The sequence below is a fragment of the Jaculus jaculus genome, chromosome 7 (assembly GCF_020740685.1).
Source record: "Jaculus jaculus isolate mJacJac1 chromosome 7, mJacJac1.mat.Y.cur, whole genome shotgun sequence".
In the NCBI taxonomy this organism is placed as follows: domain Eukaryota; kingdom Metazoa; phylum Chordata; class Mammalia; order Rodentia; family Dipodidae; genus Jaculus; species Jaculus jaculus.
In genome coordinates this window covers 128,143,725-128,164,255 of record NC_059108.1, presented here as the reverse complement: position 1 = coordinate 128,164,255, position 20,531 = coordinate 128,143,725, and the positions used below count along the sequence as shown (strand labels likewise).

The 20,531-nt window shown below is 50.1% G+C and overlaps 1 protein-coding gene across 1 annotated transcript in view; it reads right to left on the bottom strand.

Moving 5' to 3' along the window:
- Ccdc88c (coiled-coil domain containing 88C) overlaps positions 1–20,531 on the bottom strand; it is a 152,145-nt gene that overhangs the window by 85,016 nt on the left and 46,598 nt on the right. The window contains exon 4 of the mRNA XM_045154020.1: positions 2,084–2,153. Coding sequence (XP_045009955.1) covers positions 2,084–2,153 — 70 coding nt within the window. The remainder of the gene's footprint in view (positions 1–2,083; positions 2,154–20,531) is intronic.

Here is a 20,531-nt window from a genome sequence, read left to right as displayed (position 1 = left end):
CACCAACCTTGCAAGGTATCACCCTTGTCCTCTCCCGTAACAGTAGGCCCCCTCCCCCAAATGAAGCAGAAAGACAGCCCAGTTCTCAACAATGCAGACCTTACTTCCCCAAAGTCACCATAGACATCACCCAAGATCCCAACCTGAGCTGGGACTCGAAGGTGGCTGAAATGGGCTGCGTGTGATGTCCTCTGTCTTCCTCTGGGGAGTCTGACCAAGCCAGACAGCACAGGCCCAGAGACAGAGCTGGGGTGAGGCACACCCAAGGCCCCTGTTGCTAACAGGTGCAATGGGAAAGGCACTCGCAGGCGAGCGGGGAGACTCGGCAGGGCCACCACACCATGCCAGGTGACACACGCTCATGGACCAGAGTGCCGAAGACCGGAGGGAGAAAAAGTGAACATGTCACCACATGGAGCTGAGGAGTGTCCTGCCACACCCCCGCCCCGTAAGAGAGCTGCAGTTAATGGTCCCAGCAGTGTGCTACCGAGCCAGACTGCTCCTCCACCGGTTGTGACCCTGGACAGTTCCTGGGTATGTTTTTCCTCCGGTCTCAAACCAACTGTGACTGTCCTACTCAGGAGACGAATGGGCAAGCCTCAATGAAGGCAAAGGTGAGAAGATGCCCAAAGAGGGGGGGGCGTCAGTCCGTTACATAAGAGCCGGGAATGCTCCGGATCCTTGCCTTCCTTCCATAATGCAGGGATGGGTTCTCTGGCCATCCTTCCTTCCTTCCTTCCCACCTCACCCATTCCAGGAGGCCCGGGATTCTGAGTGCGAACATAGAGCCAGGAGGAGCCACCTGGTAAGAAAGCTCGAACCCTGGAGCTGTGAGTGTGTTTCATGAGCTGCAGTGCGATGATAATGTGTCAGGGGAGTGATCCACCATCCTCCTGTTGGTTGCTTGTGCAACGTGTGGGGACAAGGGGCATGCACTTGTGCGTGCCCAAACAATGGAACCCCACGCACTCACCTGGGGCACAGTGCACTCGTCTATGGTTGAATATTCCACTCCACTGCTCTTCTACCTATTCTTTTCTTGCTTGTTTTTTTGTTTTTCAAAGTAGGGTCTCACTTTAGCCCAGGCTGACCTAGAATTCACTATGTAGTCTCAGGGTAGCCTCGAACTCACGGCCATCCTCCTATCTCTGCATACCGAGTGCTGGGACTAAAGGCATGCACATCCAGCTTTTCCACCTATTCTTGACTCTTACTGAACCCAGAGGTTGCTTTTTTTTTTTTTTCTTTTTTCTTTTTTCTGCAAGGTCCAGGAGATTCCAAGGTGTCTGCTCCTCTATCGGACTGAGGTAATAGGCACATGTGACTGTGTCCAGCTGTTTAACTTGGGATTCTAAAGATTCAAACTCAGGCAATCTCAAGCCCCATCAGGCCCTCATGGTAAGAAGCCATCTCTCCAGAACCCACAGGCCTCTTCAAGTCACCCAGAGGTTCCCTAGCAGATAGGAACTAAGCTTTTACACCTTGGGAGATGTCAGGACACGTCCATCTAGTCTTTCTATTACTAAGTGTCAGAGTCAGGAGTTGGAACCCTTGCCCACCAGGTACTCCAAGCCCAGCAGGGGACACGAGACAGACCAGCCGATCACACGTGCTGGTGAGCACTCTCACAGAGCTTGAACAAAGCCATTCGTTCCCTAAAAGGATGCCTCCTTCCCGGCCTAAAGTACCGCATCCATCACAATAAAATCTGACTCCATGTTCACTGGAAAGATAAGATCCTCTGCCTTACCCAGCCCCAACCCCGCACATGCACACACGCAGCCCATCACACAATTTCAATAACTAAACCTAGACCCATCTTTTCAGGATGGTCAAAGCAACATCCCTGTATGGCTGCACACACATCTGAGAGCCTGGAAGAGATCCACTCATGGAGGGAAAAAAAAAAAAAGCGCTCTTGGCTTGATGCCTCAGGGCAATAAACCCACAAGTCTCACCAAAACCATCACGTGTTTCACTGTGCTGGCTCCAAGCTGGCAGCCAGAGCTCTGTGGCCAACAGCTGTCCAAGCCAATGGCACTACCCAGACACTCCAGGGGGCAAGAGGGGCGCTTTCACTCACCAGACAGTGGGTCTTTGCCAATCATCAAAACATTGGGCAAATTCATTACGATCAGCTGCTGGAGAACTTCCTATGTAGACAAAGAAGGAAAGACATCATTAAGAACAGGAAACAAAAGTAAAGAGTGATTAGGTAAATTACAGCTCATCAAGTCACAGGAGGGGTGGGCAGTAATTGTGAAGATGCCACATACCAGGAAGGGCAATTGAGTCAGACTGTAATCATACTGCCTCCGATCATTATGAGATAAAAACGATGCCTGCGTATGCGGAAACCTCAGGGGGAAAAATTAAGACTAGGAAGTTCTTTTTAAAAGTTATCCTTAAATAAATAAATAAAAATAAAATATTAAAGGGCTGGACTGATGGCTTAGCAGTTAAGGTGTTTGCTTGCAAAGCCAAAGGACCGAGGTTTGATTCCCAGGACCCATGTTAGCCAGATGCACAAGGGAGCACAAGAGTCTGGACTTCCTTCTGTTGCAATGGCTGGAGGCCCTGGCACACTCATTCTCTCTTTCTCTTCCACTTTGTCAAAATAAATAAATAAATAATGTTACCCTTGGGGCTGGAGAGATGGTTTAGCAGTTAAGGGGCTTGTCTATGAAGCCTAAGAACCAGGGCTTGTTTCCCCAGTACCCATGTGGTGGTTTGGGTCTGGTGTCCCCCATAAACTTAGGTGTTCTGGATTGCTAAATTCCCCAGCTGATGGCAATTAGAAATTAATGCTTCCTGGAGGCAGCGTATTGATGGGGGCAGGCTTATGGGTGTTATAAGCAGTTTCCCCATGCCAGTGTTTGGCACACTCTTCTGTTGCTATTGTCCACCTTATGTGGGGCCAGAGGTGATGTCCACCCTCTGCTCATGCCAATGTTTCCCCTGCCATCATGGAGCTTCCCCCTCGAGCCTGTAAGCCAAAATAAACCTCTTTTTCCCACAAGCTGCTCTTGGTGGGGTGATTACTACCAGCAATGCGAACCTGGCTGCAACAGCCCCCCTGAGCCAGGTGCCGAAGGTGGAGCATGTGTCTGGAGCTGGTCTGCTGTGGCTAGAGGTCTTGGCACACCCACTCTATCTGCCTTTCTCTCTCTGTAATAAATACATAATAACTTTTTTACCTTTTTTTGTGGGGGAAGGAGGGTTTTGAGGTAGGGTTTCCCTCTAGCCCAGGCTACCCTGGAACTCACTATGTAGTCTCAGGGTGACCTCAAATTCATGGCGATCTCCCTACCTCTGCCTCCCAAGTACTGGGATTAAAGGCATGCACCACCACATCTGGCGTAAATAAGATTTTTCTTTAAACAAGTTGTCCTTTATTATTTCCACTGTGTGACCATGTAATTAAAACAGAATAGGGAATAAACACTGGTAATGCCACCAAGCCTTTCCAAGCTAAGGATATCAGGGTCCAGCATGAGGTAGGGGACAAGCTCTGCAAGAGGACATTTCTTTCACCGACAAGAACCACCTCTGGGAGAGGGATGTATCAGAACTCTTGCAGCCCAGGCATAGAAGGGGTCCTGGGGATATGAACTGAGTGCTGGCCTTCACCCAAGAGCCACTGACAAAAAGGCCTGACATGGTCATCAGTCATGGCCTCCTGTCTGGGGGTCCTTCGTGAGCTCTGCTCTGCTGACCAGCTGGGGCCGCACTGCCCCTCACGTCTCCCTAGGCATTTCCTGGGCTGGGCAGGACCATGCTGCATCCCTGCCCAGATGTGCCTTGCCTTCCGCAAATCGGAGGACACGACCCTGGCTTTATGGAAGACAAGGAGGAGTGGGGTCTGTGGCAGTGGCCCCACAGAAATCCTTCACTAGGGAAGCTCCTGTGGGAACCGTTTCCACCGGGGCACAGCTCGAGGGGAGAGCGCAGCGCCCGCGGTCAGTCCACTGCTGAGAAGCAGGACCGGGTAAAACCGACGGGCTCGTCCCCAGCTGGGCACTTTGGGGGCTCCGTGAAGCGGCTGGGAGAGGCCAGCCCCTTCAAAGAACCCACATCATGACTTTATCCCCTCTTGTCTTCTCTCCACGACTCCCATCCACACTGGAAACTGGGGGCAGAGAAGACTAATGCAGGAGGCATCCTCTACTCCCGAACACTCGGACACCCCATGCCATACTGGGCATAGTGTCCACTATCCAGACTTACACATTAGTCACGGTGATCGTCTCAAACATGGCTAAGGTGGCAAGTCCTGTCTGTGTGGCACACGAGTGTGGAAGCAGAAAAAAAATGTCTCAGTACTGTGTCAGGCTCGGGAAAGTCAACATCTTAAACTGTCTTGCCAAGCATACAGCATGCATACCAGCCAGCACATGTGGACAAACAAGGTTCTCCAACCAACATGCCCATGCTGTCAAAGAGAACCCTCCCCTGGACTCTAGCACTAAACTACCTTAGAAGAGAGTGGAAGACACCCTTGCCAACATGCCCACCCTGCCAGGCAGAGCCCTCCCCTGAACGCTAGCACCTGGACCACCTTAGGAGAGAACAGAAGACACCCTTGCCCACCACCCTCATACCATTCCACCGTGGCTGTTTTCCTGCCACCACTATCCAGGTTTCTGGACCACTCAGCGCCAGTTTATAAATGAGATGAGGTATGGGAAATATTATTTTCTTTATAATTTTTGAGACAATCTTGAAGGTAAAAATATAGTATTTTTATGATAATACTAACTTAACCCCCCCAAAAAAAATCACTAGATAGTTGTAGTTAAAAAAAAAAAATCTGTCTTCCAAACAGGACGCTTATTTTAATTTAATCAGTACTTTCTAATTTCCCAGAAGAAAGGTGATATTTATGCCATTACAAGACCTTTTTAAAGTGGGCATGGTGACTCTCTCCTATAATCTCAGCGTTTGGGAGGTTGAAGTAGAGGAACGTTGTGAGTTCAAGTCCAGCCAAGGCTATGCAGTGAGTTCCAGGTTAGCCTGGGCTAGATTGAGAGACCCTGCCTCAAAATTGGGAGAGAGGCTAGGGAAACGGCTCAGTGGTTAAAGGATTACTAGCAAAGCTTGCCAACGAGGGTTCAACTCCCCAGTAACTAAATAAAGCCAGATGCATAAAGTGGCACGTGTGAATGGAGTTTGTCTGCAGTGGCAAGAGGCCTTAGCACACCTACACAAACACACACATGCATACACACACACACAATTTTTTAAATAATTTATTTATTTGAGAGAGAGAGAAAGAGGCAAACAAAGAGAAAGAGTGTGGGTGTACCAGGGTCTCCTGCTGCAAACGAACTCCAGACACATGTGCCACTTAATACATCTGACTTGGCATGGGTACTGGGGTACTGAACCAGGGCTCACACACTTTGCAAGCAGGCACCTTTAACCACCGAGCCATTTCTCCAGCAAGAAATAGTGTTTTAGTTGAGTATGGTGGTACAGACTATAATCCCAGCATGCCTATAATCCCAGTACTCCACAGTTGAAGTAGGAGGATTGCTATGGGTTTGAGGCCAGCCTGGATTATATATTGAGACCCTGTCTCAAAAATCAAAAGCAGATTTGATAAAAATAAAACCTTGATGAAAGTCTGAAAAAAATAAAAAGCAGAACCGGCATGGTGGCGCACGCCTTTAATCCCAGCACTCGGGAGGCAGGGGTAGGAGGATTGCAGTGAGTTCAAGGCCACCCTGAGACTCCATAGTGAATTCCAGGTCAGCCTGGGCTAGAGTGAGACTCTACCTTGAAAAAAAAAAAAAAAAAAAAGCAGAGCTAGAGAGATGGCTTAGTGGTTAAGGCACTTGCCTGCAAAGGCTAAGGACTCATGTTTGACTCTCTAGGTCCCCCACAAGCCAGGCGCACAAGATGACGCATGTATCTGGAGTTGGACTGCAGGGTCTGGAAGGCCCTGGCATGCCAGTTCTCTCTCTCATAATAAAATAAAATAAGGGCTGGAGAGATGGCTTAGCAGTTAAGCGCTTGCCTGTGAAGCCTAAGTACCCCGGTTCGAGGCTTGATTCCCCAGGACCCACATTTGCCAGATGCACAAGGGGGTGCACAAGTCTGGAGTTCGTTTGCAGTGGCTGGAGGCCCTGGCGTGCCCATTCTCTCTTTGTGTCTCTATCTGCCTCTTTCTCTGTCACTTTTGAATAAATAAAAAAATTCAAAAATATTAAAAAAAATAAAAATAAAAGCAATAAAAAAAGAATAAATAATATTTTATAAACACCATTTTTTTTGAGTCAGGGTCTCACTCTAGCCCAGGCTGACTTGGAATTCACTATGTAGTCCCAGGCCGACATGAAACTCACAGTGATCCTCCTACCTCTGCCTACCGGGTACTGGGATTAAAGGTGTGTGCCACCACACCCTGCCCAGGCTTTATTCTTAATCTCTCCTTTTTGAAGTACCACGTGTCTCCTAAAACCTAGTCCAATGACCAAATTGTTCCCAAGCCATTAACTGGTTCCCCCAAAGGACCATCAATCACATTTCCAGTAAAAGTGGGTTCAAAGGATGGAGCTGCCCAGTAATATGAGAGACAGAGTAATCCAAATTTCCTAGATCCTCCCTTTTAAAAAATAAAGCTGGAAGTACACTTATATTTAAGCCAATATATCCAAATTTAACATATTACCAAGATAAAAATAATTGAGACATTTTACATTCTTTTTCATTTTTTGAAATTTTCATCTTTGAAATCCAGTGTGCGTTTTCGATTTACAGATCTTCTCAATTTGCATGCAATTTGGAGAAGCTTGAATTATATATAATTTCATAAAATTTACATTTGAACAAGTAGATTCCAATTCCCAAGTTGTTCCAGACACACTTAATTGAATGCCCATTTTACAAATTCAAATGAACTAGAATAATAAATTCAATTCACCAACCACATCTCCAGGTCCTGGCAACCATGGGGGAGGGGGAGGCTATCGGATACCAAACACCAGTGACGGGCAACTGGGTGGCTGCCGAGTTCCTTTACACCTCTGTCCCCAAGGAAAGCCCAACAAATGTGGGAGGCTCCTGCAGTGTTGGGGGCCTCCAGGGCCACAGGCAAGGCCCTCAGCCTAGCAGGGACGTGAGCAGGGTACTAACGAGAGGCCCCTCCTGCCTGGCACTCGGAACAGAAAGCCACTGTGGAAGCGGCTGACACAGTCCGCTCCGGGCACCTGGTCCTACCCAGGCTGGCTGCGAGCGGCAAGACCAACTGATGTTGGAGTGCCGCCCAGCGCTGTGCCCACAACAGCCCCCCAAGCGCCAGTCCTCCCACACCACCTTGAAACACCACAGTCCCATCCTGGTATGGAGCTGAGGGAGGGACAAGCCTGGACACAGCCTCAGGCTTAGCCTGTGGGCCTCCCAGAGACACTCCCTCTGTGTACCTTCCTCTCTCCTCTCTATTCCCTTGGAGATGCGCTTCCATACCCCATGGAAGATGCGGGGGAGGGGGATCCCCAGATTTTCCTTTTTATAAATGAAAGTGGACTAATCTAATCCTGGAGAGACTCACTGGCAGTTAATTGCTTTAAACAATCCCCCCAAATATGGGTCAGAGGAGGGGGTGGTTTGGATCCTGCAAGGGGGCAGCCTGAGTTGCAGGGAGGAACTTGGCTGGAAAGCGTTATTATGTATTAGTAAAAGGTAGGGGGCCCCTTTGCCACCACCGTAACATAAGCTTCAAACTACAGAAGGACCAAGGTGAGGAGGCAAAAGCCCATGGCATGGCCAGCACCCTCCCAGGGAACACTGTCTCTCCAGCCTTGACAGATCCTGGGGGCAGCATCTGCGTCTCTGCTCTGTCCACAAACCCAGCAAGCCAGGCTCCCTGGATTCCTGTGTTTCTGACCTGGGTCCAGCAGGAAGCAGAGGGTGGTCAGTCTGAAGGCCTGAAGCACTGGCTTTGGAGCCACGGTAAAGAGCACTGAGAACAAAATCAAAGTGTGAACGCTGTGGACACTCACTAATGAGCAATGGTAACCATATGGATAACAAAGCGGGGGTAGTGGGCCGGGGAGGCGTGGTGGTGCACGCCTTTAATCCCAGCACTTGGGAGGCCCAGGTAGGAGGATCGCTGTGAGTTCCAGGTCAGCCTGGACTAACAGTGAGACCCTATCTCGAAATAAACAAAGACAAGACGCTAGCACTCTCTGTGTGTGTTATGTGGGAGGTTAGCTTTGATTTCCAATGAAGACACAGGGAATGCTGAATCAAGAGCAACGACCTCATTAAAACATTGGAAAATCTCACCCCTCAAGTGCTGCTGAGGCCAAGGGCCTAGGTCCATGGATGGCCCCCATGGGATTCCACAGGGGTGACTGATTAATGGGAGCCAAGAAGGGAGATCCCCGACGAGTTAAGGCAAACAGGCAGCAGGAGGAAAATGTGATGCTCACGGTTGCCAAGGAGATCTCAGGATGGTCCAGGCAGCAAAATGAGCCTTTCACACTGGCAAAACAAAACCACAAAGAGCGCCACCGTGGACCTACCCACCCTCTCAGACAGCGTCAAGAGCAGATGCCTGAGGGACATCAGCTTTCTGTGAGCGGCCTGCGTATCTTCAGGTCTGGTCTGGGCTCGGGCATGCAAATGATACGCACTGCCGCCCCTGCTGTGAGCAGAGACAGCAGCAGGAGGGTGGGCACCCAGCACACAGGGCTGCCAAAGGCTTTCTAGATGAAGGGTTACGCCAGGAAGTGCCTGGCTGCTCCGTGTGGGTGGCAGCAAGTCAAGCCTCAGGTTACTCTGAGCAGCACCCCAGGGATTCCCATTGTACTCTCTCCCCCGCCCCCACTGGGGAATGCCCTCCCCACACACCCATCACCTCCTGCCAGGCCCCCACTCAGCCTCTAATCCTTGGCCAAAACACCACGTCTACCACGCAGCTCCCAAGGCCCACAACCTCACACCGTTTTTTTTCTCCCCCTGAATTCCTAATACTTCCTCTGCCGCTTTCAACCTCTTGCTTGTCAGTCTGCTCCCCATTCAGAGGCAGCAAAAAAGCTGCTAATAGTGACAGCTGGGAAAATTAGACCAGCAAATATTCCTGAAGATTTACGGTAAGGCTTTGTTGCGAAGACTCTTTTGTATAGGTGTCTTCCCTCCCTTCCATACTGATGAGAAACCAAATCCTGATTACCGACTGCTTTTCCCCCCCGCTGACTTACTTCCTGGGCCTACAAACCTGGCAGAAGCGGCACCGTTGCCTTACAATTATTCACAGCTTGTAGCTGTTAGCAAAAGATGAAAACGTTTCAACGTGGGTGGAAGAAAGGAATAGTTTAGAACTGGTTTTATAATTTTCTGTGAAAAACCTCTATAAATGGAATATTGAATACAAACTTAAAAGAAACATTTCAGCCAGGCATGCTGGTGCATGTCTTTAATCCCAGCACATGGAGACAGAGATAGAAGGACTGCCGTGAGTTCAAGGCCAGCCTGAGACTACATACTGAATTCCAGGTCAGCCTGGGCTTAAAGCGAGACCCTACCTCAAAAAAAAAAAAAAAGAGAGAGAGAGAGAGAGAAATATTTCAAAGTTTACCTGCAATACTGGTTTGTGCTTTCCAATTATAAATTTCCAAAATAAAAAGCAAAACAAGGATTCTCAACTCCTACACCACAGCGGTGAATGCCCTCTGAGGAAAGGTCTAGCTGGGGTTCAGATGCTTATGCTGTAGACGAGAAGAAATGTCAGGAGCCCCCCAGGGTGACTTCTCCATGTAGCAGGTGAGACACGTGGAGCCCCCACAGAGACCCTGCAGTACTCCATCCAGAAGAGCACACCTTGTGTCATCCGCACCCTGGTGGCCTTGATGCTCACTCCATCTCCCCTTTCTCTTCCCAATATTCCCTAGTGGCGCCCAAGTCAATAACTACCAGCACTTCCAGTCCATGGGACCTTCAAGTACTATGTTTCACAGCAGAATCCAGAGCAAGGGGGACACGGCAGCTTCCCTTGTTGTCATATGGTCTCCCCACGGCTCAAACATGCTCTGCAGCTGACACCTTCAATGCTGCCTCATAATATTTCCAGGCTGCCACCTTATTAGCACAGTGACAGGCCATCACCATCCCCCATGGTGCCGCCAGGGAGCGTAGCAGGGATCTGACCCCCAAACCATGAGCCACAGCTTGCTTTTCAGGAATGTGAACAGCAGGACAATTTTCTAGTTTAGCAGTGGTATGGAAATTTGTAAGCACCGATTTATCCGGGACACCTGCTCTAAGTGCAGCCTGTAGGGTCAGGAGCTTGTAATTTCATCTGCGCAAGGCCCCCCGGTCCCCCAGAGCCCCACTGATGAGGGCAGGAGCCCTGGCACAATCAGTGGGTAATGAAGTGCTTTCGTGTGAAGAGGCTGCCACGGAGAGCTGCTGATAGACTCAACCCATCTGTTCCGCCTCATTTCAATTAATCCAGGGTCCCCATGGCCTGAAACCAGCCCGGTCTGTACAAGCCTTGGGAGCAGAGGCTCCTCTAATTAGGCCACACCATGTTCCAGCACCCTGAGATTTTAAAGCTTTTCTGGGGTTGCCAAGTCACCCGAAACCTGCCTCCACAGAATGGAGCACAAGCCCGCTCTCCGTGGTCAGAAGGGAAAACAATATTCCTCTGAGCTGAGGGAGAACTATGTACAGGAGACCCTCTCTAAGCCACAGACTGACCAGGCTCTGAGGGTAAGAGGGAGGGAGGGAGGGGTGTCAGGAACCCAGGGTGCCAGCTCTGACCAGCAGAAAGTGCCCACATGTCCAGAGGACCCAACAGGGACAGGCCCAGAGGACACTTCAAGGCCCCCAAGGAGTGCCTGCACCTCCCCTCTAAGGCCGTGTGATGTTGGTGGCTGCTCTGTGGGCAAGCTGTCCCATCGGATGCCAGGAACTGCCAGGACCTCTAGGATGGAGGGAGGTGTTGGACTGATAGGGAAGCAGGTCACTGGTCCTCGGAAAAGAACTCCGAAGGTTGAAAGCATGTTGGGAAAATCTTTTTTTTTTCTTTAATTTTTATTAACACTTTCCATTATAAAAAAAAATCCCATGGTAATTCCCTCCCTCCCCACCCCCACACTTTCCCATTTGAAATTCCATTCTCCATCATATTACCTCCCCATTACAATCATTGTACTTACATATATACAAAATCAACCTATTAAGTATCCTCCTCCCTTCCTTTCTTTTCCCTTTATGTCTCCTTTTCAACTTACTGGCCTCTACTACCAAGTATTTTCCTTCTCAAGCAGAAGCCCAATCATCTGTAGCTAGGATCCACATATGAGAGAGAACATGTGGCGCTTGGCTTTCTGGGCCTGGGTTACCTCACTTAGTATCATCCTTTCCAGGTCCATCCATTTTTCTGCAAATTTCATAACGTCATTTTTCTTTACCGCTGAGTAGAACTCCATTGTATAAATGTACCACATCTTCATTATCCACTCATCAGTTGAGGGACATCTAGGCTGGTTCCATTTCCCAGCTATTATAAATTGAGCAGCAGTAAACATGGTTGAGCACGTACTTCTAAGGAAATGAGATGAGTCCTTTGGATATATGCCTAGGAGTGCTATAGCTGGGTCATATGGCAGATCAATCTTTAGCTGTTTTAGGAACCTCCACACTGTTTTCCACAACGGCTGGGCCAGACTGCATTCCCACCAGCAGTGTAGAAGGGTTCCTCTTTTTTGCATTGGGAAAATCTTTACAAGGTGAATACAAGCCTGGTCACAGGCGGCCAGAGCTGGGAACCAACCTCTACAGTGATGTGTATTCAGCAGCCTCAGGTGCAAGGTGGGGGGGGGGGGATGGCGGCGGTGGAGAGAACCCACGTTTAAAGCCCCAAGAGCCTTATGATCCTGGGCACTCAGGACCAGTTGCTACCCAGCACCACATTCAGGTCTAGAGCCAGGTCCCCTGTGCCTTATCACAAAGCTCTTCATTTCACAGTGTCTGACGGAAGCCCGCTATGTTCCCGGGCCAGGACCGGGAGGGCTTTCGGGCTATTCTGTCCTCTGCCCATCTGTCACAGCAGCAGACCTGGGGCTGATGCACGCATACCAACCTGATAGTCAAGAGGGGGCTGACTGCTCTCTCAGTGCAGTCCAACAGCCCCGTAACTTTGGGCTTTTCAAGAAGGCCCAAGACTTTTGCTGGTGTGTAAGCGAGGGACACACAGAGAAGGGGTGGTCAGGGGAGACTGCAGCTTGCAGAGTGGGCTGGAATGGGCATGTTACATGCCAGTCAGGGTAAAGCAAAGTGGTGCGGCTTAGTACACCGCCAGCTCTATGAGAGCAAGGTGAAAGGAGGCTATGGACTTCCTGGCGGCCACTTTCTGCCCACAGGCGCTCCATTCTACCCGAGCTGAGCGGGATCTGAGCACGTGGTGGCTCCCATCCCCCACACCCCCCATGGCGCTCCAGGTGAAGGCTGGGGAAGCCCCACACCTGGCACACTGCTCTCACCCACTGACGCCACTACCCTCGGTTCCCTCATTCCTGGGGTGCAAACTGGAGCAGGGGCATAGCAAGTACCCAGGAGCCTCCAGCAGGGGAGCAGGGCAAGCCCATCACTCTACACCCCAATGCAAGCCTAGGCCTCGGCACATGAGCATTGAGGTAAGGGCCACCAGTGCTTCTGGGGAGGCAGACCCCCAAGATTCGTCATCCTAGAGCAGATGTCTGGAATGCAGGGAAAACTCCTAGCAGAAGGGTCAGAAATCACACCGGATATGATTTGATTCATGCCAACCACGACGTTTCCCGGTACCCGCTGGGTATCAGATGGTGCACTTGTTTAGAGATTGCAGACAAAGCCAAGAATGATAAAAACCTGTCTTTGGAGCTCACAGCCTGGGAGCAGACAATTCTACCAGCAAGTGCGTCGTCCTAAAGAGCAGGGGAGCTCCTAGCAAGGGGGGATGCTGGGAGCAGAGAGACAGAATCCAGATGGGTCCTACTGTGCTCTGGGTATGGGGCGCACCCGCAAAGGTTCACAGCTCAAAGCTTGGTCTCCTGGTGTGCCAATGTAAGACACAGTGCGGAACCTTTAAGAGGTGAGGCCTCAAGGCAGATGACTATGTGACTGAGGGGGTACCACCACCAGATTCTCGAGGGACTCTAGTTACTATGAAAAAACCTAAACCTGGCCCCTGACTCTTGCTTGCTTCCTGTTTTACCATGTGATCTCTTGTACCCACCTCTGCCACTGAGAGGCCACCTGCCATGAGGCCCTCACCAGAGGCCAAACCAATGGAGCTGCCTAGCTGCCTAATCTTGGACTTGCGGCCTCCAAAACTGTGAGTGAAATAAAGCTTGCTTGCTTGCTTGCTTTATTTATTTGTTTGTTTGTTTGTTTATTCATTTATTTATTTTGAAGGTAGGGTCTCATTCTAGCCCAAGCTGACCTGGAATTCACTATGTAGTCTCAGGCTGGCCTCCAACTCACAATGATTCTCCTATCTCTGCCTTCCAGATGCTGGGAGTAAAGGTGTGTGCCACCACATCCAGCAGAGGAAGGGTTAGAAAACGAAGGGATGAGGGGCTGGAGAGATGGTGTAGTGGCTAAGGCACATGCCTGCAAAGCCTAAGGACCCAGGTTCAATTAGATCCACATGGTGGCACATGCATCTGGAGTTCGTTTGCAGTGGCTAGAGGCCCTGGCATGCCCATTTTCTCCCGCTCTCTCTCTTTCTCCCTCTTTGTCTCTAATAAATAAATAAAAATAAATAAATCTTTGGGCTGGAGAAGATGGTATAGTGGTTAGAGCATCTGCCTGCAAAGCCAATGGACCTCGGTTCGATTCCCCAGGACCCACATAAGCCAGATGCAGAAGGAGGCGCATGCATATGGAGTTCATTTGCAATGGCTGGAGGCCCTGGCGTAACCATTCTCTCTGTCTCTCTCTCTCTCTCTCACAAATAAATTAATTATATTTTTAAAAATAAAGTCAATCTTTAAAAAAAAAAAGAAAATAAAATGAAGGAACGAGAGCCAGATGTGGTGGCACATGCCTTTAATCCCAACACTTGGGAGGCAGAAGTAGGAGGATCACTGTGAGTTGGAGGACACAGGTCAGCCTGGGCTAGAGTAAGACCCTACCTCAAAAAAAAAAAAAAAAAAAAAAGGAAGGAAGGAAGGAGGCACTTTCTTCTCTCCTCTCCTAGGAACCAGAGAAACACACAGACTTAACTGCCAACATGGTCAAGGGTGGTTTTGACTCCTCTGCAGAGACAACCACCAAGAATCGTGGTGTCTGGACCAGGCTCAGTGGGGAGGGCACCATGGTTGACAAGTGGCGCGGGCCGGGAAGAACGAATGAGCAGTGGGTATGACCCCGCCAGCCCCGCCTGCACCTCCAAACAGCCCCCAGCAGGCAAACCCTGAAAACTGGCCACATCCCTTGAAACAAGAGTTTGCAGCAAGTCGAGGCTGCACTTAGGAGAGCAAGAAACAGTTCCATCACCAAGAACTGACAGGAAACGAGGGAGGGCAACTCAGGACAGGACAGCAGAAACACGAGGCGGGAGGGGGGTGCCGGGTATCTCAGGCAGGAAGTGAAAATCTTGACAGATGTTATCATCTTCAGAGCTGCCATCCAGGTTGGAAGCTGGGTAGGGGCTGGTGGCTCTAAGCCTGCCTGTCCTCTGGCCACCCACACTTGTCACAACCTGCTAGGTTCTACAACACCCACCTGCCATGCCCACCCCAGACACCCCTGCCCAGGTCACAGGAACTTCAGGTCCCCAGGGCATGCACTCTGGGGACCTCGCCCACTGTTCCATGGCAGATCACGTGCCGGCAGGGCATCAATCCTGGCTACAAGGAGGGAAGCTGAGAGCTGAGGCTCAGAATGGCAACACATTCTGTACATCTGCGGTGCAAAGGACACTTCATTCTTGAAAAGGTGCAATCAACCAGAAGCTGGGCCAGATACATGTGTGTACTGTCTCATTTAGCCAGTTGGGTCGCTAGCCATCTGCTAATGCAAAAACCACTTGCTTGCTATAGGTGCTTTTGGTGGCTCGGGGTCCTGCAGGGGGGGAGGAGGAGGTTAAGAGCAGTGCTTACACAGGGCTGGCCTCTGCCTTCCTGGCTCAGGTGGCTAGCAGTGGCTATCCCAGTGCTCTGACAAGAGGATTCTGAGGCTAGACCTGTGCTCCGAGGCAGAATGCATCAAGGCTGATTAGTGACGTCTGAGCCAGGAATTAAGGCACGGTGGTGGCACCCCTGAGGTAACCAAATGTGCTAGGCATTGTAACCCATGTGTGATCTCAACTACTGGTGGGATGTGGGCAAGAGACTAGTCCTATTCACTGGGACAAAGCTGTGGGCTGGGCTTCTGGCTAAACTGATCTCACCTGCACAGTCTCCTTCCTGGCCTGTGTGCTCCTAAGGTTGGTAATAGGGACAATGGCTCCTCAAAATACTAAAAAAAGAAAAAAGCATGCCAAAATACCTAGACCCAAAGGATAACAATCTGCAATCTATGCTGCCTGACTCTGAGGCAGGAGGTGCTGTGATGACTCAGGAACCAGTGGGCAAGCAGAGTTCTGAGGCATCAGGTGAATGCCGCTGGGGAGTAGGACAGCACAAGACTAAGGGAGAGCTCGTGGGAATCTCGATCTCTTGCTAGATGCAAACTCTCCCAGAGTCGGTTGAAATTCCACTGCCTCTGAAACTCTAAGGGCTCATGGTGCGCTCACCCTGTATCCAGCAATGCTAAGAGCGTGAGGTGGGCTACAGGATGCCGAGCGGTATGTCCAGCTGTCAGCAACAGACACTTGAAAAAAAAGCAAGTCAGATGAAACTCGTTGATGAGAAGCTTGGCAGACCAGAGCTGCTATGAGAGCTCCTGGCACAGGGTGACAGGGACCTGGGCTCTTTCTATAGGAAGCTGGAGTCCTGACCGATTTGCTGTCTTGTGGGCTCTTGCTGGAGCAGGTGGGGAGAAGGAAGGCAGGCCCGACCCACTCCTAGGAAGGCTTCCTTCCCAGACAAGCAGCAGTTGCACTGCCTATGTTGCACTTGGCCACATGGGCCGCCTGGCTGCCCAGCCACACACAGGCCAAGGTTTGGTTATATTGGAGGAAGGGGAAAGTGGGCCCAGAACTCAGCGGCAACCTGCCACAGAAGAGGAGATAAAGCCTGACCTCTGGCCTGAGGGGATTACCATCTCTTAAGAGAGCCACACACACAAACATGTGGAAGTGATTACTGGGGGAAGCCATATATAAGAAGGCTCTAATTGTGTGACAGAGATAGGAAACAAGTAGTTAAGGACGAGAAGAGCCACAAGCAGGCTGGGGTCACGGGAGCCGCAGCAAGCATCCTGGAGTAGGGAGACCTGAGCTGGATAGACAGGTGGTGGTGACTAAGACAGAAGCAGGAGGAGAGTAACCATGGAAATGGAGACTCCACCCCAACTCCCAGCAAATGATGGTGGGCCAATACAGCCTTAGCTAAAACCAACTCCAGCAGGAGGCTAACCTGACATGCACAGAACTGGGTTAGTGAACTCGACTCTTGTCTTGATCTATACATTTTTATTCAGCTGCTTTCCGCAATGTAGTAACCACCTGCAAACCTTCCACCCAAAACAAAGACCAGGACCCCAACAGTACACCAAATGCTTCCCTCCCCCCCCCATAGATCTCATAACCTGAGTCACAAGTCCATATCCCCTGCTCACGCTCTCAGCTGTTTTCTTTAAATTTTTATTTATTTATTTATTTAGACAGAAAGATAAAGGAGCAGAGAGAGAGAGAGAGAGAGAGAGAGAGAGAGAGAGGATGGGTGTGCAAGGGCCTCCAACCACTGCAAACAAACTCCAGACACAAGTGGCACCTTGTTACATCTGGCTTACATGGGTCCTGGGGAAATCAAACCTGGATCTTTTGACTTTGCAGGCAAGCACCTTAACTTCAGCTCATTTTTAAAATTTTTATTTATGTATGTATGTATGTGAGAGACAACGTATCTGTAACTATTCTAGAGAGAACCTGAGTCTCAGCTGCCCTTTACAACAGAGGACTAGTGCCGTGTGCGGTATCTGGGAGCATGCTATTTTTACCCAATATGTATGTATTGCTGGCATCCATCTACAGCGCCACAGGCTGCTGCAGTTAATTTGTTTGGACAGCTGGATAATATTCCATTGTGTGATCGTGTCTTAGTGTATCCAACCGTTCTCCCACTGATGGGCATCTGGGCTGTTTCCAGGCTTCTGTTATTGTGCACGGGAGTACGGAGGGCATTCTTGTCCGTGTCTCCTGGTGTCCCTGCGCTGGATTCTCCCGAGTGCACACCTACAAGGGGAACTGGTGGACTTCAGGCATCAATGCTAGACTCTGTTCCACACAAGAAGCAGGTGAGGGCAGAAGGGCAAACACTTGTGACAGAATCGAGGCTCTGGTCCTCTCTAGGGCTCCAATGTCTCCCTCACAGGGGCAAGCGAGCCCATCCATGACCCAGCATTAACACGTGTAAGGGCTGGTTTCTGACCCTGAGCCAACCTGACTCTCAAAACCTATGACCCTGCACCCACACCTCTTACCAATAAATTCCAGGCAAGAAATTCCAGGCAGCTCCTGTCTGAAGCAACAGTTCTGACAGGGACAGGTGACACTACCTGCTGAGGGACTACACAAGACCAAGTTCAATGTCCAAAACAGAAACATACATACTCCCAGACCAGTCTGTACAGGGCTGGGCCATGATCACACGGGGTGGATGGGGAACGGGCTGTAAAGCTCTGACTGGTCTTAGATGGCCAGGGATTTTCAATCCATCATTTAGTGCCCCTGACCCAGGTTCCTCCTCACAGCCAGTCCCGATGGGCAGAGGCTGATGCGCTCACAAAGAGTGGACTCTAGGAGGAGCCAGCCTGGCACCTGCTCTCCCTGTGGCCTGTGGCTCCAAACAGCTGGCAGCCATGGCCTCCCACAGCAGGGCCTGGCACCCACACCCATGCTTGGGCCTCCCACTGAGTTCCTTATGCATTCATTCTCCATCCCTACAGGGTCTGATGGAAAACCTGCCCTCTCTGTCCTCAAGAGATTTAGTTATTGAGAAAGGCGGCAACCTTGAGAACAGGAGAGAAAGGGTATTTTATCAAGACAAAGCGGGTTGGGACTGAATTCATATGTTATTCAGCCCTAACATCTGACGACGGGATTTCAAAATGGGACTAGACCAGCTTACTGTGAGCAAGCACCTCTATGCTGAGAGACGGAATCCTGTGAGGACCCTTTCTCCAGGGGCCTCAGCGGCAGTGTGGGATCCTGAGTCAGGGCCTCACGCCACCTCGTTCACTTCCTCCTAGTGTTTGTCCAATAGAAACAAAACCTCACACTACTACTATTTGTACAGAGGGCTACAAATAGCCTTTGCAAAGCTACCGACGATGGGATTTCAGTCATGTTGTGGGGGGTGGCTGAATCTACTGCAACATTTCAGAAAAACAGTAATTACATAAAGCTTCTCAGTGTTTAACATGGCAAAGTGGCAAAGACATAAGTGCATCTTTACATAGGCCAGCCAGTTTGACAGAAGAGCATCAAAAAGCTACAGCACGCCAGAAACGCTTCAACAGAAGGCTATACACTGCGCAGTCGTCGCTCCTGTGAAGCACTTCAAGTGTAAGTACAAGACGAGAAAACACGATCAGCCCATGTGCTCACCCTCCCAGCTGTCAACAAGAAGAGGGGCTTCACCCATCCCTTGACCCTTTGCCCAACACAAAAAGAATTGTTTTACACTTAAAAATATATGTATTTTTTAGAGCCAGGCATGATGGCGCACGCCTTTAGCCCCAGCACTTGGGAGGCAGAGGTAGGAGGATCACCGTGAGTTCGAGGCCACCTGAAGACTACAGAGTGAATTCCAGGTCAGCCTGGACTAGACTGAGACCCTACCTCAAAAAACAACAACAACACCAAAAATATGTGCGTGTGTGTGTGCACATGCGTGCATATGTATTAATTAGCCAGGCATGGTGGCACACACCTTTAGTCCCAGTACTTGGGAGGCAGAAGTAGGAGGATTGTCATGAGTTCAAGGTCACCCTGAGACTACAGAGTAAATTTCAGGTCAGCTAGAGTGAGACCCTATCTTGGGGGAAAAAAAAAAAACAACTGTGTGTGTGTGTGTTTTAAAGGGGATGGTGGAAAGATTATAAGAGCTACAGGCCAATAGGCATTCCCCCCACCCCGCCAAAATATAACTGAACTGACTGCTGCTCCCACAACATATAAACCACAACCCCATGGGGAATACCTGTAACCCCACTGAGGAGGGTCCTCAGTGGAATAGGGGTAGGGACGAGGGAAAAGAGGGTACCAATACATGATGTATCCATACAACATATATTGTTAATAGTAATATTTTTTAAATATTTATTTATTTGAAAGAGAGAGGCAGAGAGAGAGCACATGGCTGTGCCAGGGCCTCTAGCCACTGCAAACATGTTCCAGACAAATGTATTGCCTTGTATATCTGGCTTACATTGGTACTGGGGAATCAAACCTGGGTCCTTAGGCTTCACAGGTAAGTGCTTTAAGCTGCTAAGCCATCTCCTCAGCCCAGGAGGGAAAAAAAAATTTGAAGCCAACTCCAGCATTGTGCCGCTCCACTCCTCCATCAGAATGCCCCCGCAAAGGAGACTGGCACTTTCGTACATGACCACAGTTATGCGTTACACATCTCTCCCACTACGTGCTTCATAAAATGAAGGCCTTGGTATGTGTTTGGAGGCCAGCCCAGAAATGCCGGGGATGGGGGGGCAGGGGTAGTGAGAAGGGAAAAGGCAGGACGGATGTGGGATTCACAATGGTGAAAGCTGCCGGGCCGGGGTAGGGGTGAGGGCTGTAATCTGCACATTCCATTACAGGTCTGCCTTCTCCCTTCCACGACCATGACCGCTAGCCACCAGCCCAGGACAATGTGAACTGAGCAGGTGACTGTGTGGCCCACATAGCCTATGCAAAGGATACAAGGGTACAGTAACACTGCTGATGAGGGGAAGATGAAAAAAAGACAGCGCCGGGTGTGGTGGTTCATGCCTATACCAGCACTCGGGAGACTAAAGCAGTGGATCACCATGAGTTCAAGGCCATCCTGATCTACACAGTCAGTTCAGAACAATCTGGGATACACAGTGACACCGTGACTCAATAGAAAAGTTGGCGGGGGGCGCTGGAGGGATGGCTTAGCAGTTAAGGCATTTGCCTGCAAAGCCAAAGGACCCAGGTTCAATTCCTGAGGACCCACGTTAGCCAGATGCACAAGAGGGCACATGCATCTGAAGTTCATTTGCAGTGGCTGGAGGACCTGGCGTGCCCATTCTCTCTCTCCCTCTTTCTGTCAAAAAAACAAAAATAAAATACATTTTTAAAAACTGGCAGCTCTTCCACGTGCCAAAATAATTTTTCCCCCACTGCCGGGTCTCTGTAACACTGTTGCATATGCCAGGCTGGCTACCCCACAAACTGAAGGGATCCTCTTTTA